General features: G+C 40.1%; 2 protein-coding genes across 3 annotated transcripts in view; both read right to left on the bottom strand.

Moving 5' to 3' along the window:
• cspg4b (chondroitin sulfate proteoglycan 4b) overlaps positions 1–17,577 on the bottom strand; it is a 31,428-nt gene extending 13,851 nt beyond the window's left edge. Inside the window, exons 1-5 of the mRNA XM_034690998.1 lie at positions 17,298–17,577; positions 11,504–11,667; positions 4,683–8,255; positions 3,360–3,833; positions 2,069–2,245 (exon numbers count right to left, since the gene is read on the bottom strand). Of these exons, the coding sequence (XP_034546889.1) occupies positions 2,069–2,245; positions 3,360–3,833; positions 4,683–8,255; positions 11,504–11,667; positions 17,298–17,385 (4,476 nt within the window). The 5' untranslated portion in view covers positions 17,386–17,577. The remainder of the gene's footprint in view (positions 1–2,068; positions 2,246–3,359; positions 3,834–4,682; positions 8,256–11,503; positions 11,668–17,297) is intronic.
• Positions 17,578–21,776: 4,199 nt separating this feature from the next.
• si:dkey-193c22.1 (uncharacterized protein LOC567837 homolog) lies at positions 21,777–26,545 on the bottom strand. Of its 2 annotated transcripts, none has more exons than XM_034692037.1 (9): positions 26,448–26,545; positions 24,864–24,891; positions 24,629–24,778; positions 24,405–24,525; positions 23,985–24,197; positions 23,757–23,840; positions 23,235–23,376; positions 22,873–23,035; positions 21,777–22,542 (listed from the first exon to the last, which is right to left on the bottom strand). In XM_034692037.1, coding segments are annotated over exons 2-9 (1,110 nt in total). In that variant the 5' UTR covers positions 24,866–24,891; positions 26,448–26,545; the 3' UTR covers positions 21,777–22,307. The 2 variants fall into 2 exon arrangements, with proteins under 2 accessions (XP_034547928.1, XP_034547929.1); XM_034692038.1 differs by lacking the exon at positions 26,448–26,545 and adding an exon at positions 25,938–25,980.
• Between the last annotated feature and the right edge of the window lie 435 nt (positions 26,546–26,980).

Raw genomic sequence — 26,980 nt, 5'->3', positions numbered from 1 at the left:
AAGTGATAACAGAGATTTTTCTGTCTACTCGGCTTGTAAATCTACATGTAAACACAGTAAACAGTGAGGGTTTGAGATCCAACATAATGTGCAGAGGCAGAGAGCCACCTTGTGGACAGTGAGAGTCCAGTTTCTATTCTTCCAGCACCTCAGCAGCTATCTGTTTATCTGAAGAATCACTAAAAATACAAACCTGTTGAGACAAGTGTTCGGATTAGCTGTTTGCACACAGGCTGCATTCTTTGTATGTATTGTGAGTTATTGTTCTGTTCGTTAAGTTTTGCATATTCACAATTATCACTATCACCTCTCTGTCTTACTCTCCTCTATCCCTCTTTCAAGACCCAACTCGGTCGAGGCACGATGGCTGTCTTACATGAGTCTGGTTCTGCCTGAGGTTTCTGCCTGTTAAAAGGACGTTTTTCCTCGCTACTGTAACTACCTAAATATAGCGAGGTGCAATGCTCATGATGGATTAAGGTGGGGTAAGACTGAGTCTTACCCTGTCTTGAAGTTTGGTCTCTGTTCATAATTCAACATAGAGTTCGGTCTAGACTTCCTATGTCTGTAAAAGCGTCTTGAGATAACGTTTGTTGTGACTTGGCGCTATACAAATAAAGATTGATTGATTTAAAATTGAATTGCCTGACTTCACATCTTTTGTGCTTTTACTCCTGAATGTATAGGCGAAGTAAAACACACACAAACAACTGTCAGGATGAATCCTGAATAAGCACTTTACTGACTGATGCACTTTCTATCTTGTCTATCATGCTGCTAATACTGGGTTTTATGTGTTTTTTGAACGTGTCTTTAAATGTTTTAGTTTGTTTTTCAATGTTTTAGCCTTTCTTTAGTCTTTTTATTTTTGCATTGTCAAGCTGGTTGAGAAACGGTATTTCGTTTCACTGAGTATGAAAATATGAAAGGAAATGACAATAAAGTGAATCTTGAATCTGAATCTTAAATCTTGAATCTCAACTGATGATCACATCTGAGTGAAACAGGCTGTTAAAAGCAGACCAGTTTGTCACTATTAACTGTATGTTCACTGACTGAATCTGCTTTAATCCAACCAGGCTCCTGATGTTCTTCAGTGCATTTAAGAAGAACACGCTCTTCAGTGCAGGATCCCGGAGGAATTTGAGGCATCTGAGGCAAAGCTACTCAAACAATAGAGAGCTATACTTCAGCCTCTCTTTCCAGCTGAACCTAACCCAATTCCAGCCACTAAAGCTGACAGAGTACAAGTCAGCACTGCTCAGCACATGGACACACATGACAACTTCCATCAAATTTATGAGTAACATACTCAAAATGTATGTAATTACTAGTTCTTCTTACAGAAAGGTAATAAATAACCTGAAGGGAAACCAAGAACATCTTAACAAAGGGTTAAGGTCAACATGACCATGCCATGAAAATAAAAGAATTTTAACCAGTAGGGTTGTTTTGGAAAGAGACAAACTGAAAAAGAAAGCAGAAGAATCTGGATTGAGTCAAAGTCACATAAGAAGAGTTTAATATTTCAAGGCCATGCCATCACGTAACTCCACACTAGAATGCTGCGAAAACGACAAAATTTAAGCAGCATTTTTTCAGCGGTATGGCCTTATGACTGTGCAGTGCCTGCCGGTTATTTTCCATTCGAGTTAAAATCTTTTGTATGCATGAGGAACCTGAGATAACAATTCCGGCCACATCCAACCTATGCAAAATAGCACTTCCCTCTTCAATTCACTAAACAAACATTCCTTGCAACCAAACAACCGAAAAGCTGGTGCTTTTTTTCAGTCCAAGGGCCATTTGTTTGAAGACTCAACACCTTACAACCATAACAGACCCCCAGACAGGTCCCAGGCACTGCCAAATGTATGTCAGTGCCTGTTCTCTGCAGACTGGCCCCTCTGGACCCTCCTCCACATTGCAAACATAGTTTCATCTGACCAGCCATGGCAACTTGCAGCACTGCCCACATGAAAATTGTCTGACAGTAAGCGTTGGTGCCAGACTTGCAAGTTAAAAAAAAAATCCTGTGTTTAAATATAGAGCAGCGGTGCAAACTCACCCTGAGGACGCGGTTGGCTGTAATAACAGGAGGCTCGTCGTTGACAGCTGTAACCTGGATGTACACCGTCTGTGCTGCACTCTGCTTCCTCAGGCCTGTGTCGTTGGCCACTACGGTGAAGTTGTCAGCTAATGTTTCGCTGTTGTCGTGCACGTAGTAAATGAATTCATGCTCCACCTGATTAAACATAGCGGAAATTATTAGAGAGCACCTGAAACAAAAAAACTACAAAGACTCACACAAAACAGGGAGAAACAAACATTTATGATTTTTGACTCCTCAGTCATCTCTAAATAAAAATATATATTAACACAAAAATATTAACACTGTGTTGCTTTGTGACATTTGTGGAACTAATTAGGGAAATAACATTACCAGCAAAGTGCAGACTTCAGATGGGACATGCCAAGTGTAAGGGGGTCAGGCCAGGAAGACAATAATTATTTATATTTTATTACTAGAGATGAGTTGTAGGTAATAAATACAGCCTGCACGTAGAAAGGCTTAATTCTTATACTATATAGAGTTAATACTTCAGGAAAATGACAGAAAAAAGAGGACACTACATTACTTTCAGGACTGAAACAATTACTGTAATAAAAGTATTTAAAACTATTAATTCAGAAATCCACAGTGATGCCTTTTTTATGACCTACAAAAGTAAAAGAGACTGTAAAGCAAGAAGACCAAAAGCTTCTATGTCGGGATTTTTAGTGCCTGAAACTGTTGAGAGAGGGTAGGTGTCAGGCCAGATGATTTACAGCGAGCTAAAAAAGGCATTTTTTAAATCTTTTCAACACCAAATAGTAACAGTGAGTCAAATGTTTGAGTGTTAAAAGACAGTAAGAGGAGATTTTTGCCCTAAACATATTATTTACATGTATACAGGATTATCTGCAAAAAGATAAGAGGTACCACTTTGTTCACAAGGGGCTCTAAAATCAACACAAAGTAGCTTTAAAGTTTTTGGGTTACAAGCTTTGTCCAAAATATATTGACAAACCCTAACTCTGACAATAACCTGCATACCTGACTCAAATTTGACAAACACTCAACTTCTAAAAATATTTTTATAATACTGTAATGAAAAAAACACCTGAGTCTTCAGTTTTAGGTATGGGCTTTAAAAATGTCATACTGGGTCAAACTCTGTCTCCACCATTTCATTTATAGACTGGTTTTAATCTGCTACAGTATTCAAAGTTTAGTGTTAGTTTTAAGGATGTTCCATAACTTCTATTCAGTAACTATTTCCGTAACAGCTTTAAGAGTGTGTTTAAGAATACCTCACCTGCCTCCTGCTGAAAGAGGTTATGGGTATACCAGGGTGTCGGGAGTGCTCAATGTGGCCATGCTGAGGGGGCTCGGTCAAACTATACAGGAAGTTAATCCCAGCAAAGTGTCGGTTGATCACTTTGAGCACATCCTGGGTGAGTGCCTTTGAGGCTCCCTCGTTCAGCGTGAAATTGGAGACCTGAAGTGGGATGAGGCTTGGGATGATGTCAACAGGCATCCTAATGTCACCGACATCAGTGACCCCGTTGGTGGCATCGAGGATGAAAGTGTCGTTGACTTTGCTGGGCTCCACCTGCATGTACTGAATGTTCCCACTGTTAACATCCTCTTGGGTAAATGTCTTGACAGGGGACTGTTTAGTTCCGATGTAGCGCTCCTCTGCTTCCACAAAACGCCGGAGAAAGCCATGAGACGGGCCGGCCGTCACTGTGAATACAATCTCAGATGGCAGGTTGTCCTCATGAGTGACCTGCATCAATCAGAGAACATATTCAGTGGTTAAATTTGAAATGTTCCATGTGTCACTAAGGTTCAGATTTCATCTTGCTATAAATGTAATCGGGCGTCATTCTACACTGGTCAGTATTCCGTTTTCTATCCCTTCAGCAGCCTTTTATTATAGATTAGATAATGTGCCAGATGTCCCTGTACAGACGTCATAACAATAACAGAATATAAAGGGTCTTTAATGAAATGCTTTTACAATGAATCCCCAAGTAAGTGGAAGATCCAAACATGAATCGTTTTCAAATGAAACACTGGGGCTTTAAAAAAACTCTCAGGCTCAGTTTACGAGTCAAAAATGAATATGCACTTTGTGTCAAATGGAGCCAAGCATACAAGTGCAGCAAATCAGATTGATGTCAGCAGGCACCCACATCACAAATGTTGAGGGGAGTGAAGCATTTATCTGAATAATACATCTAAAAGTCAAGAACATAAAGGAAATGTTGTTGCATTTATTTGATTCTATATCAAGAGATAGGTGAGGATTGCTTAAAAATATAAAAATGCAATAAAGAATGTGATTAATTATGATTCATTACTGAAATTAAGCAATTACTCACAATCAAAAAAAAAATGTTTGACAGCCCTAGTTTCAACACATGTAGGCTATGCATATTATTGTAATATAAATATGAGTCATATCTTTATTAATAGAGTTTAGTGACCCTAATTTTTAAACCACACATATTTTTTATGAAGATATAGTGTCATTTTTGTGACATTATAATCCTTTTTAAACCGTTTTATTTATATATTCTAACTTATTATGTTGAAAAATATCTGTCATCCTAAATCAACAAAAAATACCCACCTCTAATATAGTCTCATCGATCTTTGCTGGTTTCCCCTCTTCCACTAGTAAGGTGTTGTGATGCTGCACGATGGGTGGCCTCTGATGACTTTCCAGGTAAGCCTTCACATTGATCCTCTCTGTAAGCTGAAGACCCTTGGCTTTAACTGTTACGTTGAAATGGTCTGCCAGGTGTTTGCTGCCATGGTGCCGATATTTGATCAGCCCATCCTTTAAATCCAACAGTGAGAATGACTCCACTTTGGTTTCATTGAGATAAAGTCCTCCATACTTGGGAGCCTCATCCAACATGAAGATCACCTCGTGGCCATCTCTGATGTCTAAGTTTGACATGATGCTAAAATTACTGGTGGAAAAGGTTACTGAATGGCCCTTCTGAACCAGTAGACCGGTGTTGTTGCCAACTCTCAAGAAAGCGTCATGAGCACTGATGTCTAACAGGCTTGATACAAAATGTTTTCCATCTGAGACAAAGAGCACAAACCTGCCAGTGCTCACGCCTTTGTGAATGAACAAAACTCTCTTTTCTTCCAGATCTCTCTGTCGAAACTGGAACAGTCTATGAGTGGTGTCATTTACCAGCACCAGGTCGCCCATTGGGATCCCACGTCGAGTGTAAATCAATTGGCCATCATCAAAGTCAGAGTCTGCATCTCGATAACGCAAATCCTCTAAAGTGAGTAGCCTCTGTCCATCCCTTACTACATGGAAAACTTTATCAACAACACGTACCGGCTTTTGATCATTGACTAACTCAACAGAGATGTTGAAAACTCCCTCTTTGGATCCAATTTCATCTTCTGCAATGGAAGATTTGAACCCTTGACTGGTGGAGGCGATGAAACGAAACTCATCTCTGGTTGTTTCACCGTCATCGTGGATGTACATGATCCGTTCCTCCAAAATATCCTGATTACTAAAAGTTAAGATGTTATTGTAGCTAGCGTTGGAATTTGACTGGCTAATACGGGCTAGCTTACCATGCTTGGGGCTGCTAATGACAGTGTAGTACATGTCCTTTGTACTCAAAGTCTCTGCAAACAGCTCATCTTTAGTGATGAGTTTACTTTCCCCTTCCAGAAGTGAGAGTCCGTCATTTTTTATAAACACGCTGTTGACATCAGCTTTGATGGAGAACTGGAAATCATAGTTTTGTGACTGTGCATGTTTAGAAAGCAGCTGAAATTTGAACCTGTCACTTGTGTCTTCATAAGGCCGGTCAACTAGCTCATAATGGACTTTCAGATTTGTGACATCTCTTTGGCTAAAGGTCGAGTTCTTCCCCAAGACGGTGGTGTCCAGCAGGAGTTTCCCTTTCTTTGGTATGGTCAGAACACAAAAAGAAAGCTCGTCCTCTGAGAGGTCCACACCTTCAGCTGTGGCAAAAAGACTATCAGAGTCCAGTGTCACTTTTCTAACTTTATCTAAATGTAACATAACGTTCCTCACCAGGTGGTACTTGACCCACCTCACAGTGATTGGGAACAGGATTTCTGTTGTTGCCTTTGTAGCCACAGTAACTTTACTCTTGAAGTAATCTGTTGCATTGGCTGTCTGGATTTCCTGAAAGGAGCTTACATACCTAAGTCTCTCTTTTTCCAGAAGCCTTTGGGAGAACGAGTCAGTCGACCTCCATTCACCACTTGAGTGAAGTCTCTGAAGCTCTCCATACTGAGGGGGTTCAATGATATCATACCGAATGTCTACAAGCTGCTTCACAGCATTGGTTTGCACAGCCAGCTGCTTTGAACCAATTATAGCCGCCTCTCCCTGAATTATTTGAAGACCCGTGTTATTGGCAATCTTATACTCCAGCGCTACAGCCATGACCCTCACCACCACGGTGTTGCTAACCTTTTCCCCGTCACTGACTCTCAGAACTATCCTTGAGTTTCGAACTCCGGTGTGAACATAGAACACTCTCATTTCCTCCAAGTCTAAATATGAGAAAGAGGTCACTGCCTTGCCAGGGTTGTTTTCTATTTCCAAATATCCTGCATCAGCGTTCAGATTTCCAAGCACGGAGAAGAAAAGGTCGGTGAAGTTGCTGTCAATGTCCGTGGCCTTCAAAATATCAGTGGTGAGGCGTTTCTTTGAGTGTTCCAACAGGACAAAGAGATTTCCTTCAGGAAGACTTAATTCAGGTGCATCGTTTGTAGGTGTCACAGTGATATTGTAGCGGTAAAGTTTGTTGTCCTTAAGATAATCAGGGACTTGCTTTCTGCTGCTAGAATAAATTGAAAACATGAAGAAGTCATCCAGTTCCTCTGAGCCTCCATGGATATACATGACTCGTCCATGCCAAAGGTCCAACATGCTGAAGGTGTTCTCTTCTTGATCCTGATCAACATCAAGCCTTATCTGACCTCGAACTGGCTGCTCTTGAATTCTGAACATGATCTGAGACTGTCGGATGCCAAGTTTCTTGAAATCCAAGAGAACCTTGATGTGTTTGGCTTCAAGAGATGCTCGACCACCTTCCTGGACCACAAGGTTTTTAAAGTGCATAAAATTTGAGCCGTACCTTCTGTCCAAACCTCTTGCGAGGGTGGACATGTAAAATGACGGTGTTGGAGTCACTAGGTGAAAGAGGGATGCTGGAGTACTTGTTGGGCTTACAGTACTCAATAGTTCTGGTGCTCTTTCAGGCTCACAACCGACTGATATATCCTTGGTGACTATTGTATTGGAGAGACCCATCTTTGCTCTGTTGACTTCAATGCTCTTCAAACACCCCTTAAAGGAACCTCCTCTGACACGCTTTCCAGAAACAGAGACCAGTCCCATCTTTCTGACTTCTGATCTGGTGCTGTCATCGATACCTCCGACAAAGAGATAACCTTTAAACTGAAGCCCCTTTGAGCGAGAGTTGATGCTGCTTTTCACCACCTCGCCATCAACAGTGAGCTCAAGGCTTTTGGAACTGAAATGCAGCTTGATTGAATGCCATTTCCTGTCATTGATGAATGTAAGGGAACGAAGCTCAGTTTTGGTTCCACCTTTCCCAACGATGGCCACTGGCAAGCCTTCCTGAATCTCCAGAGCCACAAAGTCCCCCTCTCTGGCTGAGTTATACAGGATTATTCCCTCTTTGGCAGAAGTGTGCACAATACACTCAAACACTGTTTCTTGCTGGGCGATCCAGGTAGGAAGAGAAATGTAAGCCCTGGAGCTAAAGAAACTGATAGGGTCTTCCTCTGTGGCAAAGAATTGGGGACTACATCCTAAAGACACCTCATGGACATTCTTGAATCCAGTATATGGCCTCAGTGACAATAACAGGTCATGCTCATTGAAGATCACCTGTTCCATGCAGCCCCTAAAGCCCAGTGGGTCTCTGGGAAGGTAGGGTCTGTCCAGGCCTCCTGATCCACCAACAAAGAGACCGTCTAAAATGTTGAGATCTTGACCGGAGCCAGGCATCTTTACACTTGTGTGAGAGTTCTTGTCTACAGTCAGAGTGATGTTGTTCTGTACATGGCGGATCTCCACTGAGTGCCAGGCGAGGTCGTTTAGCTGGGTGCCTCTGTCTGAATGTAAAACTTCCTCCCCAGATCCAAGGTCCACTTTCAGCTGAGAGAAGGAAGAAAACAACTAAATTAGAAAACAGAATACTTCAAGAATGAAAGGAGAGATCCAAGCAGAACACTTCTGTGGGGTCCCACATTAAATATGACTGCCATCATTGATAAGAGCATTATGAGATGGATTCTGATGGATATACTGTCTTTTAGGATGGGAAAACATGTTATTATTCAGGGCGCGTTAACATTCCCGACAGCAGCTACACTGACGAAGCTGCCAGCAGTGTTCTTTTAATCAGCCTTGTGTTCGGAGGCATCGGCCGATGACGATTATTTCAAAGTGCCATTAATCAGCCCGATTAATCCGCCTGACTGGACTAACAGTCTATCTAAACTTTTGATGTTAATTTGACCTGCAAGTAGTCTGATAAGAATACTGTAGCTATGAAGTGCGTCCAACCGTCAAATCGGGGAGCGTTTTTTTAAACTGTATATATTTTTAAATCATCTTTACATTAATACTTAGGGTCAACTTGTTTGCATCCATAGTTGGAAGCTTCCTGTTGGTGTCTTGTCTCACCATGTCAGGACCACCCACACACTGCACATTACACCCTACGTAGCACACTGTCTTGTGAATTAAATGATTAAATGGATAAATCTGACGCCTAGAAAAGGAAGTAAAGAGTAATGATAGCCTCTGTGTTGTGTCACAGGTTACCACAGCAGTGATATTTGTATCCTCTTCCTGGGATTTTAGGCAGGAAGGGAACTATTATCTGTTAGCCTCCAGCTATATTCTTTAGAGCATCATGTCACCATCTCAAGCTAATTCTGCATTCAGATGACATGCTTGTCAAGGCTTGCTGCTGAGTCCCTGCTATTCATGCCAGGGTTTCCAGGGAGTGACGCTCGTGTCTGACTCATATGGAATGAGACCCAAAGCCGGAGGATAACTTGTGCGAGTTAACAAAATAAAAAAAAATTAGTGACCTGGGCCTGTTTAAGGAGCAAGGACAAGCATGCTCACTGAAGAACCACAGTGAGCACGGCCGCTGTTGTGATTCATTTCCAATAGCACAATTGTGAGGCAAAAGAGGTTTAGTCACAAAGATTTTATGAGTTTGGAGCTAAAAAAATATCCTGCATATGTCAGGACTCTATGAGTTCCATATGAACGTTTCTGCATATTACAATGTTACAATGTTACAATGTTACAATGTCATTTAGCAGACACTTTTATCCAAAGCGACGTACATACGAGAACAAGAACAACACAAGCAAAGATCTAGACAAGAGGAAACAAGATCAGTAAGAGTAACAAAGTGCTTCAAGTCAATTTGGGTGCAGGTACTGCCAAGCAGTGTAAAGGCAATGCACAAAAGTAAATAAGGAATTTTTTTTTTTTTTCAAAATAAGGAACATCTACAATGAAGCAACCAAACAATTTAAGACCTTCCATTATCATCATCAACAATTAACATCACCACAATAAGGACCAAAGTACCAAGTGCTGGTTCACTTAAGAGCTGAACACAGATTCCCAGAGTAGAGCAGGACAGTGCGAGTCAACTGTAGCTGGAAGACATGATCTGCCACTGGGGACAACAGTGGAGAACAGTCTAGCTAAGTGCATAGTGCTTCCTAAAGAGCTGGGTCTTTAGCTGTCTTTTGAAAGTAGAGAGGGACTCTGCAGATCGAATGGAGTTGGCCAATTCATTCCACCATTTAGGGGCAACAGAAGAGAAGAGTCGAGCTAGTGATTTTGAGGCCTTGTGTGCTGGAAGCACTAGGCACTTTTCAGAGGCTGAGCGTAGCGGGCGAGAAGGGCAGTAGACCTGGATGAGGGGTTCCAGGTAAACTGGAGCAGTTTTGGTTACTGCTTTGTCAGTCATGATTAGAGTTTTGTATCTGATGCGAGCTGCAACTGGAAGCCAGTGTAGTGAGATATTACAGAGGCTTTCTACAATACATCTGTCCATTCTGTATGCTGATTTCTCCTGGCAGAGCTGCTTACTGGATTTTTTAGAGGCAGTCTTGAGGAGAAAATGTATTTCACTCTGAAATCCTCCCAGGCTGGCTTGTGTTGTGGGCTAAAAGAGGGCACCAGACTTGGTATATAAAGCCACATTTAATCTCTTGAGTGTGCCCTAGGTAAACCTACTTTGTCATTAAATTAGTGAAAGTTCATCTCCAGAGGTGTGTTCTTGCATATTTTGTTCCTTTCTATATTTAGAGTCAGATGAATATTGTGGTATTTAAAATCTTTGCTGCATGCACACAGTTGTGACTGCTGCTATCTTCTCATATCTTCTGACCAAATAAGCTTATTTTGTTCTGAAATACGGTGCTATAAAAAATAGGGTTAATCTTTTCTGTGTTGGAAGGATATCAGAAACCATATAAATTATCCATCCACTAGTGCATTTCATTATTTGATGTTTTTTTAAACACAAGAAGGGTTGTTAACCTTTTTTTAAATTTTGCATGTGATTGTAATTAGGTTTTGCTTTTCGACTGGCTAGGCCTCAGAGGAACCAAGTACATAATAGCCTCATTATATTAGATGACAGACAATTATTATGTAATGTGCATTATGAATGATGAAAGAGATGACATGATAAGTCACTTAACTAGATTCTCTAATATGGGGTTATGCTGCTTTGCACTATGTTACATCAGGTCTATAAATTAGGGTTTTGGTCTGTTTTTCTTAACAACACAAAAGAAAAAAAGACATCTGAAAAATCCACTTTGTGCATTTTCTTTCCAACTTTGAATTTCCATCATCAAAAGTACTATTAGTTGCTGCCCAATAGTGCACTCAGTCAAAGTGGGATTTTATTTAAGAAGCCAAGTGCACACAAGCAGAAGAATAATGAAAATTGTGGAAGCAAAACTAATTCATAAAACTGTCGGACTGGACGCTGGCAGTCTGAACCAAGTCACAATTAATCTTATGAACATAAATCATAACCACCATCCCGATTCTGTTGTGTCCAGTGACTGGTTTGAAGTTCACATTCAGCAGCACACAGCCTTGTCTGCTTGTGTTAATGTGCTGAGAGACTGACACTGTCAGATGAGATGGAGCAATAGCTCAAGGTGGTCACTCACTGTGTGTGTGTGTGTGTGTGTGTGTGTGTGTGTATGTGTGTGTGTGTCATGTCTTTCCCTACGCATGCATGTATTGAAGCACAAAGATCTGTGTGTATTGTATGCTTGAACATATCTGCATGTGTTCTTATGTATGCTTGAACACATATGCTCATGTGTGATGTCCACGGATGTACCCACCTGCAGGCGACCAGCATGTAGCTCCAGTAGGAAATAGTCGGTCATGCCGGCGGCGAGAAACAGCAGGCCTTTGGTGCTGGAGGTTCGGAAGCTAATGCGGAGACTGTTATGGTCGGACGACTCTGTTGCCTTGAGCTGTACAAAGCCATCGCCATAGAAGGAAGCTGTAGAAGGAGACATTAGAAAGACATTGAACTTCAAAAATGAGAGGGATAAAACAAAACGTTCACTGCCCTTTCGCAGGGTTTGGAAAAAAAAACACACTTCACATTTGTTGAAAGGGAGTATGAAGGAGAGCTCGGAAGGAAAGCACAAAAGAGAAAGAGTAAACACAGAACAAGTCAAGTCAGGCATTGCGGTCTTAATATAGCCAACATGTGACATTTAGATATAAAAGCCAGGCTAATTATCATTCTGGCTGTTCTTTGAAAGTAGAGCAGAGTGTGTGTATGTTGGGAGCAAACACACACACACACACACACACACACACACACACACACACACACACACACACACACACACACACACACACTCAAACACACAACCACAGAACTTCATAACAGAGAGCATAAATTATACCTCACCTGATTTGAAAGAATGTTTGTTACTCTCTTTAGATCTGTTGAGTTTCGCCTTCCAGGTGGGCTTGTTGTGTTTTTACTCTTTGTGCTCAACCATAATGATTATCATGCATTCAACAAGCATGCAATTATGATGCGTTTAAGGTTTACCTATACAATAATAAGCACCTTTAGGATCAAAGAGAAAGCAGCCTGTGCATTGTGGCAGAGTCGCAGGCTGGTGACACTGCGTGTTGGGACTTTAAGGAGAAAGTTGTTCATTGACAGTCAGAAACTGTACGACTGATATATCTGAACTGCAAAGGTGTTTGACTATAATACAACAACAGCTGTGTACAATTGGAGACAGGGGATGTGGAGGTGGATTGGAGGGACTCAGACATGTTGAGGCCTGCCCTCCCTGCCCTGACAGGAACCTTCAACCTGAACATGAAAGGCTCTGACATCCCCACATTGTCTGTGGCCCCATGTTCCAGAAAGAGCCGGGCGGACGGACCCAGCTGTTTCTTCTACGTCACCTCCCAGCCATCTCACATCACCCTGTAATCGAGGCTAATGCACTCTGAAGCATTCTCATCTAAGCCTCCGTGCCCGGGCAGCACCAGCTCAGTTTTTAATGAGCACATGAGGAAGAGTCCCACGCACAGTCAAAGGTTAAAAACATCTTTGCCTCTGTTAACAAACATGTCAATTCCATGTTTGATTTATTTGTCAGTAATGACCAAGGACAACGATGGATGACCACTAATGGTACCAATTGACCCTTTAGTGGTAGTTTGATCTGGGGGACTAGATAACGTGAGTTAATGCATTGTTTTTACTCCTAAAAGGGTTAATGCACTAATGGAAGGTTTGTTCGACTGAAGCCAGCTTGTATAGACTGCGCAGCAACCAGAAAAGCCCTTCAGCTACATCAACATGCAGTTAACAATCAACAGGTAATGAATACAGGCAGATAAAACCTTTATACTTTAAAGCTCCTGTGAGTAACGTTAAGTAAATGTTGATTTTGGTGCCCCCTGTGGACTCTTATTTTCCGCTTATCTTCACCTGTACATATGTAAGATGTTTTTTCTGATAAACAAACCTTCTCCTGCTTTCTTTTAACAGTTAGACATATCGCTCGTCATGAATATTTGCTGTGGAAAAAATAAACAAACGCCGTACCTTCACCTTGCTGTAAATCACCTCATCTGACACCTACCCGCTCATAGCTGTTGCAGGCATTAAAAATCCCAATATATAAATTCTTAATCTTTTCACTTGAAGCTAGGGTTTGTAGTCACGGAAAACTAGCATGAAATTGCATGTAGCATTTCCTCAGGACTACGTCTAATCCCTCCCCCCCTCCCTTCGGAGCTCCTCCAAAACGACTCCCCCGCCCACATACACGGGCGCCGTTGATTCGCAACCATATGATCGTGACTGATTCAAAACCGGTCCTCAACACATCGTTTGTGTTTGGCACTACATCAACTCATTTGTGAAAGTTAAAAACACAAACAAACATGAAATGTACGCGCAGGAGGCTGGCATAACGGTAGGACGGGGTTTGATTGGTTTCATAATTTGGCTCCTGATGGCAGGGATTGGTTGGTGTTTTCACAGGTTTACTCCGGCTGTAGATAGAGGGGGGGGGGGGGGGGGGGGGGGGGGGGGTTACCTCTTTTTTTAAGAACACATTATGTATTGTGTGTATGTATAACCAGTATAACAAAAAGTGTATCTAAATCTGACTACCAACCCCAGCTTTAAGGTCTAGCTAGCTTTTGTATGTCAAAAAGAAGCCTAACTGTGCATTTCAGTCTGAGTCATAACAAGCTTAAAACTCCTCACAGAACTCCTTTCTCCATAAAATGTGCTTTAAGATACACTTGCTAATTCAAATGTTTTGAATATGAACAGCCAACTCATTCTTACCATTTCTGTATAATTGAGATGACACTCTGAATAAATCTTGTTTCTATCCTCTGGACTGAAATAAAGCGTAGTTTCAGAACTGAATGGTCAGATGAAGTCATCTTGAGAGCTCACATAAAGATTTGATGCTTTTTTATTAATTATGTACAAATGACTCATTTGGTTATTTCTAATGTATGCAGCATGCTTTCTAATCACACGTCATAGGCTAACCCAACTCTGGAAACTCAAGTGCTCAGTTCAACCATTAACAGCTGCAGCCTTGCACTCATTATAATTAGTCACTAAATGATGAGTAACAAAATGCAACATTATCCACATCATGGTTAGCAGTTAGCCTACAACATAAGCCCAGTTGCCCCTGTTTTTTCTCAGAGCCATGGACACTCTGCTGAAAGACATTAACTAGTGCCATGTTATGACAGAGCTACACTCCCATTGGAGGTGCTGTACAACCATCCTAGAATTATTAATGATTAACAGCCTGTAGTAAAGTCCTGACGCAAAATACAGACAACTTTTGTCACCACTCAGCATCCATAACTCTCAACAGTCACTTGTAGGCAATGCTAACAAGGAGTGTTGAAGGCCTAACAGTTTGAGCACACACCCCATGTTAGAGGGCTGTGATCCTTGGAGTCATGCTTGCTGGTTCAACCCTTTGCTGAGTGTCTTGCCTCTCTCTCTGCTCTCCAAATTTCAAGAATATCCCCCAAAATAAAGTCAATGCTAACACTGGGTTTAAAAAACCAAACAGCTGCTGTGTGGCTATTCTCATAAATGGTCCCCAGAATGAATTGCATGATTGTTGCTATTTTTTTCCAAGCTTCACCCCATGTCTCCTACTTCAACTCTACTACTGATATCTAACACTCTTTTTATGCTTGCTGCTGTAAGCACAATACCCTAAATCAGGAGTTCCCAAAGTGTGGGTCGAGACCCCCTGGGGGGTTGCAAGAAAAAAATGGGGGGTCGTGAGATTTCTTCAAGAATATTTTTTTTTTTTTAAGTTATCTAAAAATAGTACATTTTACCCATTATAGTAAAAAATATGGACAAAAATAGTAGCTAAGCTAAAAATTAAACCTTGAAAATAGAGTATGTAATGAGTTTTCTGCCTTTCTTTGTTGCCAGATGACTCATAAGTTTAGGGTTAGTCAACCTTTAATTATCAAAAGCATCAGTAACAGTAGGTTAATTCATAACGGCACAGGAAACACAGACACATGCTCATGTAGGTAGGCTAATTTTCTGCAGACCAGCTAAATGAAGCCACATTAAATCACTCTAAGGGACAGTGGGGGTCCTGGGCTGAAAAGTTTGGGAACCCCTGCCCTAAATTACATCGTTAGGAGGCTAAAGTGTATTTGAGTTTCAAACAGCTTTTAATTGACTCTCATTAATCGACCAGTCAGGTGCAATGTGCCATTAACAACCTTTAAACAGGACTGGAAAAAACACTCCCATTGATTGGCACACAGGCACACAGCATTACTTATCCTTTCTCTGACCCAGAGCCAGGCCAACTGAATTTATTGTCTTTCTCTTTCATCTGACTGACTCTGTGTACAAAACACTGAGGAAGAATGTCCGAAAACTGCCAAAAGGAATGCAATAACATTTTCCCCTTTAATTCACAAGGATGCACATGCCTGCATATTTGAATTTTGCCATTGTTTCTTTGACGTTCTGGTCATGTGGTTGAACATCATATTTGGTTAAAACTAAAGGGTCCCCCCCACACACAGTTCACCTCCCTGAAGGGATCACGATTCTTGGAGAGCTGTACCAATATGTAAAAAAAGTAGTGTTTGGGAGAATTTCTTCCCTCACGTGCTTCAACATGGACATTTTGTGGGTGTATGTAAATGAAAGAGCACAGTAAAGTGCCAGAAGACAATGCCCTCACATAAACATACCCCCGTGTGCACATGATTGTGTGTCTTAAGAAGCAGAAACAGGAGGTGTTTGTAGGTTGTTCTGTAATCTGCATGTCTGCAGGGGCATTTTCACGTGTGTCACGGACATTTTTTGGTGAGATGTCGCACACCACTCTTTCAACAACAAAAGCAGTGACCTTTGAGCAAACACCCGCTCTCAGTTAATTTGAGGAGGGTGAAAGACCAGTGCATGTCACTGCCTGTGTGCTCAGTTTGTAAAAACAAATCAGAGATGCAACTTGACTGAAGTGCCTCTTTGGTTTTTTTGACTGTCATTCCTCTCTGATGCTGATGCACTGTCAAAACCCGGGACGTGGGTGTTGTACCAAAGGGTTGTTTCATAATGCTACAGAGGGAATACGGACGATGCAACACATTCTGACATGCATCGAAGTAAAACAAATGTCTATACTGTAATTATTTTCAATGAAAGATATGGTTAGGGTGAGTCATGGTGAGATAACGCCTGATTATCCCCAGGGGGTAAGCCTGGGCGAACACTGAATTTAGATGACACATGCACAGGATCAACCCAAGCAGACAAGCTAATGAATACCCATATGGATTTAAATTTAAACCTAAAGCTAACTCTAAAAAAAAAACATATTTTGCCTTCTGATCTGTCCGCACAGAGATGACTGTCAATTCTGGGATTTCATTTGAGTGTGCCATTGTCACAGTCTGATAGTTCCTCCAGTGCAATGGGCATCACAGCTCCATCTTTGCTGCACTGTCTGAGAAGGTGGGTGCTTACAGTGAACTGCATATCCTGCAAGTGCATCATGCATGCACAGATTAGCCAAGGTCATAAATATGAGATTAAAATTGATGCGATGATAAGACTCATTAATTTGAAATAGCCTTGCAGAATCCTGCTTTTTACAGGCTTAAAAACAAGAACAAAATTTTGTAATATTGCAGAAATTATCAAAAAAGACCAGCCTTCATGCAAAATTCATGCACTTCTGTTACTGCAGTTTTACAGACATATAAAAAGCAGCTAAAAAGCACATTCCTCTGTAAAGTGATACTGAGCCTGTATTTGGTGACACACAGCTACATTGGGATACAGATATAGTGCTGTAGCCTACACATGAAGGAGCATAGACAGTTAAATGGTGATGTTTGGGGTTAGAGTTCTTGTGATATGACCATTTAAGTGTTCCTATGTCCTGACAAGCAGCCTCCATGGGTCTCACTATTTCCTCCTCAACGAATACTGGAAGAAACTTGCCAAATGTATCCAATTTGAGAATATGGTTTCAAATGCAACCTATCGTCATTGAAGGCGGCGTAATAAGTTTCTCTTTGTGTGTTTTCACTGATTGAAAAGTGGAAAAGTTGCATCGTTACCTCCCGACGCCGCCTGGAGCAGGAGCGACCACCAAAGCAGACCGCGGAGCCACAACTTCTTCTGGGTTTTTCTCACAACAGAGTCCATCTTTCCTCCCCCGGTAGAAACACTACTGTTAGCCAGACAGTGAAAGTTACATATTTACAGACGTGTTTCCACTCATTCACGCTCCGGTACCGACTAACACAAGAGTTGAACGAATCCTTCCAACAGAGAACGAGAGAGAGAGAGAGAGTGAGGGGAGCTGGGATCGAGCACCGATGTAGGTCCTCGCTTAACTCCGCCTCGTGTGTGTGTGTGTGTGTGTGTGTGTGTGTGTGTGTGTGTGTGTGTGTGTGTGTGTGTGTGTGTGTGTGTGTGTGTGTGTGTGTGTGTGTTCCTCTCAAAGTGGAGAAGACAAAGAAGGAAATTCCTTACCTGATTTATGACATTTATTTTGTTCAAAATTTAAGCATTTAAAAAATATATCGATTTAATTGTTGAATGTTGAATGGCCAATTGAGTTGTGAAATTTCACTCTTTCCCACATTTACTCGGATAAATACATTTCTACTAGAGATGGGATGTATCAATCAATCAATCAAGCTTTATTTATATAGCACCTTTCATACAAATCAAATACAACCCAAAGTGCTTTGCAGCGATTGAAAAACAAGAAAGAAGCAGAAATGAAACAATGGCAGGACATATTAAGGGAAAATAATATTCATAATAAAAATAATAATAATACATTTAAAAATAAGAACAACATAAAATAAAATATAAAATAAAATAGAGACCAATGCACACCAAAAATAAAATGTGTAATTAAAATAAGTTAAAGCATCAAAATTAAGAATAAAAATAGTTAAAATAAATAGATTTAAAAAGGGTAAGGATAAGAGTTGAAAATAAAACTAAGGCTAAAAACATCAATAAAACTGAGTAGATAAATAAAAATAAATAAATACATTAACATAGAATAAGAGAATAGTTAAAATTACTAAAATAATAAAGCAACATTTAAATCAATACTACAGTAAAAGTAAGTAATACAATTGTTAAACCCTACATAAAAGCCAGACTGAATAAATACGTTTTAAGTTTACGTTTGAAAGTCTCAATATCTCTATCAGCGCCTCTTGGCTCTTTGAAGGGAGTCTGATCTTGAGGAGCTGCTCTTTCCAAAGAGCCGTTCAAACAACTGGCTCTTTGGCTCATTGTTATATTTATTTATTTTGTAGAAGTCAACCAGGGGCAACTCATTTTTATCAAGGAAACAATCACTGGTAGCAGTTATAAGATAAGATTTGAATCAGAATAATTCAGACTTACACATCCCACCAATATATATACTCTATTGGTGGGAGTTATTGCATTGTAAACATTCCATAAGATGGTGCCATATCCCCATGCTTCGACAGTTTAGATCACTATTTTGAATTTTCCCTCACCTAAAACGCTTTGTGGCACTATAAAAACTACGCAGGCTACAGATAACTTCCATGCAGACAACTTTACTGTAACATTTTAAATAAATTAAATAAATGTGTTCACTCCAGTCGGCGGCGCTGACTAATCTCTTCCCCTAAGTTAGCTGCAAATATATGGGCGCATTCACGTGCATGGAGCGTGCGGCGGACAACTCATACTCTGAGATGGCATTGGTCGTTCACGTGAAGGCAGCGTAACAACTCAGACTCATGGGGCACGCAGGTGACAAGTGAAGGCAGCGTGGGCAATCTGCATATAAAAACGGCTCCCAAATGAACGGCTCGCAACTGTGAATCGGTTCTCATCGTTCACTTAAAAGATCCGTTCAGATGACCATCTCATTCGCGAACAGCACATCTCTTATTTCTACTTATTTTAACAAATGCTAGCTTTAATAAAATATAATGTAACTGTACCCAAATAAATCAGTTTCAAACTGCATTTTCATAACCAGAGAGGCATTCTTGTTACAAAGGTATGCTATCCCCAAAAATGGGACTGCAGTTTTATTATGGCACACACAGTCTTTCAGAAAAGTCAGAAGAGGTCCTTTGTATTTATATGTTGGATGTCAAGTATGCTGAAACCACACTCATTTGATTTACAAGTTAAATCCTTTTTTCAGGAGTCGTGTTTTACCTGGTAGCTGTTACTGATGGTCTTAAATGTGTTTTGTTGTTGTAATTCTATGTGTAAAGGAACCACAATAATATGTTTTTGTGTATGTGAGTCCAGAAATGAAAATGTGCTGTCTGGTGTGTGGTCATGTGCAGAGGCAGTGGCTGACTCAGGTTGTCTGAGGAGGAACAGGGGGTAAGAGAACAAAAAGGGCAGCAGCTGCATGCGCTGGGGCATCAGTAAGTAGAACAGCTCTGTAATAAAAACAGACAGGGTAGTGTGAACTATCTAACCATTCAGAGGCACTTTGGGGCAAGGGCAAACTGGCTTTCGAGCATGTGGGGCGCACTCTGGGCAGCCTGCACAGCTCTGCATCATATTGACTCCACTGGAGGGGCACCCTAGGGACAACTTTGACACATATCACTCCGCAGCATGCCACTTTAGAGGGCGTCCCTGTGTCCCCCAAGTCCACTTGTATTCAGAGGAAAAAAGCTCTGTCCTTTTTTTACACTAGGTTTATCCTAATAAAACTGGCAGGTTCTCCATACTTTAGAGGTTTTTGAATGCATAGTTGTAGGAGCTATGAAGTCACACATTTTTCTTTAACATAATCTGTTCTAGTACAAACAAAATGTTTGATAAAACCTTTATTTTTTAATACAACTTAAATATATTTTTTAAAGGGAAATTGTGCCCCCTCATGTCCAATACATTTTCTTACATACACTTAAAGGTGGTTTGAGAATTAAAAAGCGAAACATTAAAATGTATATGTTTTATAGTAGTGCGACCTTTGCAAGTGCAATTAAGCTTGTTATTAATTAATTAATTCATGATCAGGCCCCACCACCATTTATACAATGTGTGTTAGTCTGCAGGAACAATCTTAAGGAGACCAGGGCATCAGCAAGAGGAGACTGTTCAGCTAAACGTAGGAAGACTGCATTTGGACAGTCTGCATTTTTAGTCAGATCAGCAGAGAAATGGGACTCAATTCCTCCCCACATTAGAGACTGTACAAGCCTCAGTGTTTTTAAAAGTACACTGAAATTATGGCTCAAGGAAAAACAATCATGTGATCACTGAGTTAATCCTCTGAATGCATCAAAATAGAGACAATGAAATGTCATTTTAAATGTGTCGTTATTAGTGATGGACTGTTGTTGAGTAGCCTATGTATTGTTTTAAATGCTAGTATGTTTTTTTCATTTGTATTGTACATTCTTTTACATCTTCTTGCCCAGGGACCACAGATGAAAATGAGCTTATAGCTAACTCTGGTTTGACAGTTTCTGTTTTGCATGGGCCCTGTCAAGTAAACTAATAAATAAATATTATCACACCGTCACTAAGGATGCATGATAATATTGGCATCATATCTCTATCAGTAGATGACAGCTTGAAAAGTGAACAATTGGTATCAGCTGATTTTGCAGATTTGTTTATGGGCATCCAAAAAACTATAACATTTTGTCTGAGTGGAAGAATTTTGACGTTTGAGAAACAGCAAAATAGCTTTTTGCAACGCCTGTAAAGCCCAGGTGAAGAGAGGAGGAGCAAAACAACACTCCTTTGATGCTACTATTTAATTATGCATCTCAAGAACCGCCATCCTCAACAGCACCAAGAGTTTCTGAAAAGTAAGAACCAGAAAGCATCTGTGCCAGCGAAAACCTGTCAGCAGTCTCTACTTTAGTTATTTGACAAAGCTCAGAAATATAGCATCGACCATGTGTCTAATGTCTTTACTTGAAATATAATACATTTATCATTGATGGTAGAATCAAACATTTGTCTGTTTCTAAAACAAATACACTGTCACATAAGAGTAACGGGCGGTTAAACCACTTGACCAATAGCGCCCATGATTTCACATTCGACTGTGCACACACAACTTCTCATTAGTGTTGTAAATGACATTAAATCCTCATAATGTATCTCTTTTCACTTGTGTTTTCTACTTGACTGTTACTAAATTAAAGATTTATGTGAAGAAATGCTGTTTGATCATGCATGTATGAATGCACAGTATGACACATCACATAAAAACCAAATGAGCAAGTATGTGGAGCATTAACAATCACCAGAGGAATACTAAATTGTAAAGAAGTCAGACTAGGTGTTAATTTTCCTTCTTTTTTTATTGTATACAAAGCACCACGTGTTTTGGATTAAAGGTTGTAAAAATGAACATTGTATTTTCATTAACAAAGCATTAATATCAATACATGATGATGCTACATATTTTAATTCTTCATAAACATGATGTATCAAATTGTGTACGTTAGTACCTCTTAATGCTGCTACTTGGCAATAAAGTTCACCTTCACTCTCCATGTGTGTGAGAGATTTGTGCTCCGTTAATGAAGACAAAGGAAAATAACTTCCTTCATTCAGGTTTAATGCGTCTGAGATCATTAAATAGTCATTTAACATAACACAATAAACCATAAAAAGTTTCATCTGGTAACATCATAAAGGTTAATCGAAGAGTATTGGCCCAGAAAGAGGTGCAGATTTGTTAACGTGACTCCTGTAACAACAAATTGTAACATACTTCTTCACTTGTTTTCATATTTCTGCAATCAGGATTTCCTTCATATTTCCTATATCACCTCACTTTAATCCAGGTAAAAATCTCTCTATGACAATATTAGAATGGAATGATTTCATGCAATCCATTTTTTCCCCAGAAAACAGGTTCAAAGTAATTCAGGTAAAACTCCTTGATTAACTCAACAAAAACAACAGAGGCATTTGGAATATAACCAATATAACAGAATCATGACTTAAAGGAATCAAGTTAAAATCAAGGCTCACTCGGTTCTATGTTGAGGTATTAGAGCAGATAATGCCGTAAACACATCCTGGAACAATCAGTAAAATAAGCCATGGATAAACGATTTGATTGGACATCAGCAGGACCCTGAGAGTTTTCTGTACTCCTGTTTGATACAGCTGTAGATGGGATGGTAGAAGCGCCTGTCTGAGGCCATGAGGTCGGTGACGATCTCAGTGTGGTCAACTTTAGGCAGCAGGTAGAGCGATACCTTTATGGAGAGCGAGGTGAGGAGATCGGAGAACTTTGTGGAAGATTCCACAGGAACGATAATGTCAATGGTCCCATGAAGCAAAGCAAATGGAGGGACTCTGGCAGATACAAAGATTGAATTTGTACCGTTGTTGTTAATTCAACATTAGTTTGACTTCAGAATCTTTTTTGTTGTGCAATTATTCTGTGCAATATGTGATCTTACCAGAATGTAAAATATTGTGTGTTATATGAAATAATTTATGTATTTCCTTGTGCTTTTGCCAATCTTTGTCCTCTCTTAATCAGTAAATGTATATATAAAGTATATATATATTTTTTTTTATTATTTAGTATTTCTCTTTACTCTGGTGAATCATAATAGATCAAAAACATCAATAAAGTTGATCCTGTCTCATTCTACTTATATCACCTTGTATTTGTCTCACCTGCTCAGTTTGTCCTGACTGAGTTCCTTCAGTATGTATGTTGGAGAGTAGTACGGGAAGTTCTCCACCCCGTTCATGGCTTTGTGCATGGTGGAGACGTACTCAACTGCTCGCTTCTGCTCGTGCTCATAATGGTCCATGATGTTGTAGACACCACTCAGGCCTAACCAGGAGATAAAGGAGGTCACTTTAATGAAAGCCCCACAGAGGAGAGGAGGATGTCTACAGCTTTAAATGTTATCTAAAACGTGTTGTAAAGGTGACAAAAAGAAAACATGAACAACTTGGAAGAGATAAAATGATCTTTGCTGCTCACAGAAAGGTACATTCCTGAAAGTAGAATTTTCCTCAGTGATCCTTACCAATAATGCCTCTTACTGCCAGTGTAATGTCTCTCTGTTTGCTGACCTCCATGAAAAGCTCTTCTCTTGCATCAATGAGAAACAGAATGGTCAGTGCACACAAATGTGCACCCGCTGAATGACCAATTAACACTACATTGTCCTGCAAAACACAGAAAAGAAGAAGGCAAGTGTGAGGACATCTCTGACATGAACATCGGGTTAATGGGGGGGGGGACAAAAATATCACAGTGGGACAATGTAACAATGAAAATAAAGATGTGTCCTTCAGCAAAAACAATAGTATAAATAAATTCATAAATAAATAGAGGAGCAGGAGATTTTTCAGCTAGGATCAGTGTTCCTGAAAAGGAAAACTGTGTGATTAAAGGCTCCTACTCTCCCTGCTTTAAAGAGTCATGCGTGAGGAAGAACTGATGTAAAATGCACAGGACTCCCCCTTGATGTTTCAATAATGCCAAGGCGCCTTTAATGTTGCAATAATGATCAGACTAATCCTCTCATCTTGAAGATATTTCTTACTTTGTCAAAGTTGAATTTTGCTCCATTCTCTTGGGCCCAAACCAAGCAGTCCGCGATATCCTGCACCATCCCTAAAACGTTTGCCTGACAATGAGATGAAACCAGCAGTGAGTTCAGATCCCAAAGTTAAGTTCACGATGACTATCTTTTCTACCATTCAGGACACTGCAGTTTGAATCTGATCCTATACACTAAACATGCATAGAAATTATTTTTAAAAAGTGTAACCTTTGGATAGGTACAGTAATCAGGACAAATGACTGTAGCATCAAGTTCTTCAGCCATCTGCCTGGCCAGCAAACAGTAAATGGATCGGTCTCCAGAGCCCCATGCTCCTCCATAGATGAAAACCACCAGCGGGGACGGCACTTCTTTAGATCCGCCCACGTTTGGAGGATGGTACAAGTCCAGCTTGTTGCTTCGACGGCCAAACGTGATGCCCTTTCAGGTTTCCAGACAAATATGTTAAGTTTTAGATAATTTTTGATAATGCTTTGCAAATATTCCAGGGAGTACTTTAAGTCTAGTGGTGAACACTGACATGAAAACAAACATATTAGTATGGATATCTTATCTTTGATCATGGCTGGAAAATCACTAAAACATTGATTAAAAAATCAAACTTCCTTCCAACCTATCCCAACACACCTTTTCATAATGTTTACGGTTTTTGTCGTTCTTGTACCATGACCTCCACTGGAAGTAAAGCCTCCCATACTGCAGATATTTCAAGGTTTCCAGCACCGCTCTGGTCAAACAGTATATCCGCCTGATGATGAGAGCAAAAAAGAGATTAATTATCAATTCCATCTTGTGATTAATACAATTATTTATGTGGGGGGAAAGCACATCCACAATATTTCAGAAGTCACCTTGGTTTGAGAGCTTCCATGTACTTCTTGTATCCGGGTTTGTTTGGCCAGCCATAAAGCCACTGAGCAGCCAAGGAGATGGAGTATGGGAGGCCCACTAACATGAAACCCACTGCGACAGGCAGTGACACATGATTTTTTAATCCAGACCTTCAAATGAAAAAAGAAAACATAAATAATGATATCAGCAATTTTACAATTCATTCTGAAAAAAATGTATTTGATGGACTCTTACATGCTATGGTTTAATCTGTCGTCCTCACCTACAAAGAGTGAAAGAGGAAGCATACAGAATGTTAGACACAGGAAAAGTTATCACTTGTGAAAAGTTATTGAATGTGGGTCAAGTTTAAAATGACCACAAATAGAACCAGAGCATGGTGTATACTGTGACAACAGTTAGTAATGATGACTTCTAATAAGGTGCCCTTTAGATTCATGAGTTTACCAGCAGTACAGTAAATACTGGCTTAATTGATGTTTGGTTACATTTTCTTACTAGAGCTTATTTTTGCTCATCATCTGACCTTTACAAAAGGTGCTTCAGAGTGCCTGACTAAAAAAAACTAAGTATATATAGAATAAAACATTTGCAACTTGAGTCTTTATGAACAGCCAATATATAGATACACTTTGATTGGCTTATCAGAAAGCGTTAGTCACGTGAACCTTATTATTACTGACATATTAACGTTTTTGGTTGAGGGCTATTCACAACACTAAAGTATCTACCCTCAAAGCTGCTGTTGGTAGTCACAGAGGAAACATCTGTTCAGAGAGAGGGACTTTGAATGTCAACACTATCCCTCCCAACCAGATTTCCTCCTATCCCCCCCAACACAGATCGGCATGTGCAGTCATGATAGTGCTGGACTCATAACCAATCAGAGGACATAGTAGGGGCCGCCCGTTAACCAATCAGGACAGATGATTGGAGATTAGCTATGATTGGTCCTTCATAAGGGGAACGAGGGGAATAATAACATTGCTTGATACAAAGGCATTGGAAAACACAGAGATTTCGCAACAGTCTCAAATTACTCCACCTACCAATGAGTACAGATGGGTATTATGACCTTTTCTCCAAACCCAGCAGAAAAAATGTAATGTATTTTACACAATTCCTACCGACAGCAGCTTTAGTTAATGAAGTATCTACTCATGACTGTGCCTCTTAAACTCTGAAATACAAGTGTTTTTTTAATTAATGACTTCTGTCCATTGTATAGCCCAGTAGGTGATATCGTATACAAACATAAATGCATGTAGCTAACCCCTCTGTAAGGGGGTGTTTATTAAAAAGTGGTACCCAGTTTTCTTCAGGCTTTTACATGAACCAGGGCGTCCTCTAGAGGGCCTTTACACAAAAATCCAAGAGGCAGGAAATGGTTGTTAAAAGCGTCATTACTGCTACACCTGCTTAAATTTGACAGTAGGATCAAAAGTAGCACCAGAAACATTCATAAAAGCTTCTGAGCATTACATTTTAAATGGTATTAGGTGACAGCTTTGAGCTGTAAGAAGCAGCAGCTACATCAAAAGTCACATGGCTGTTTTTCAAGTTAGGTCAGTTGACTAGGCGACTCTTATTGTAAGCACACCTTAAAAACACATGCACTCAGGAAGTAATGTTAACTAAGCAGCAAAGTTATAGGAACGTCAGCTAGCTAACTAAGACATTTCTAGCTTAACCTGTCACCTACTGCGCAAAACACAACATACATACATTCTAAATTAAACATACCAAAATACACTCATTCATGAACTTTACACTGAATCCTGTGGTCCTGGTTGATAATGTTGATTAAAATTGATGTACCTTGTGAATCGATGCTGTGGATAACCACATTTGAGTACCTGACTGTCCTCCAAACGCCGGGTGTCTCCTGGCACGCCAAAGATGAAACGGTAAAACAAGAGGAGATCATTCTAAACTTCCGTTTTCGCACTTCCGGGGTTGATGGATTGTTGGTAACCTGTACTGTGGTCATTAACCGCATTGGTGAGACATATACATTTGATCAACAAACAAATATGGCCTTCAATCCGGTTTTTTTTTCATCAACATGCGAAGGTGTCTTCAAAAAATAGGGTTTTAATGTGATATTGTTTCTGTGTCGGCAGGAAAAGATGGATTATAATCTTGTCATCGTCAACATCTCTGTGCTGATACCCCGGAAGTACATAGCCCACTGGCGAATGAGACCCTTAACCTACTGTACACTATGACTGTACATGTAAGTAGAAGAAATGTTGACACAGGTTTTATGTCTTGATAATTGGGGGAGATCTTTTTTTTTTCAAAAAGTGGAGGCTGTTCACAAAACAAAAATGAATAAATGACACATAAAA

This window comes from Notolabrus celidotus, chromosome 9 (assembly GCF_009762535.1).
Source record: "Notolabrus celidotus isolate fNotCel1 chromosome 9, fNotCel1.pri, whole genome shotgun sequence".
Classification (NCBI taxonomy): Eukaryota; Metazoa; Chordata; class Actinopteri; order Labriformes; family Labridae; genus Notolabrus; species Notolabrus celidotus.
Note: the sequence above shows the minus strand (reverse complement) of the source record. Positions and strands in the feature narration are given on the sequence as shown.

What these genes read in the sequence shown, in the direction of transcription:
- si:dkey-193c22.1 (XM_034692037.1), bottom strand. An exon ending in ATGGAAGCTCTCAAACCAAG is followed by an intron (nt 24,526 to 24,628) that starts GTGACTTCTGAA and finishes TCTCATCATCAG; the next exon opens with GCGGATATACTGTTTGACCA. An exon ending in ATTACTGTACCTATCCAAAG is followed by an intron (nt 23,841 to 23,984) that starts GTTACACTTTTT and finishes TCTCATTGTCAG; the next exon opens with GCAAACGTTTTAGGGATGGT.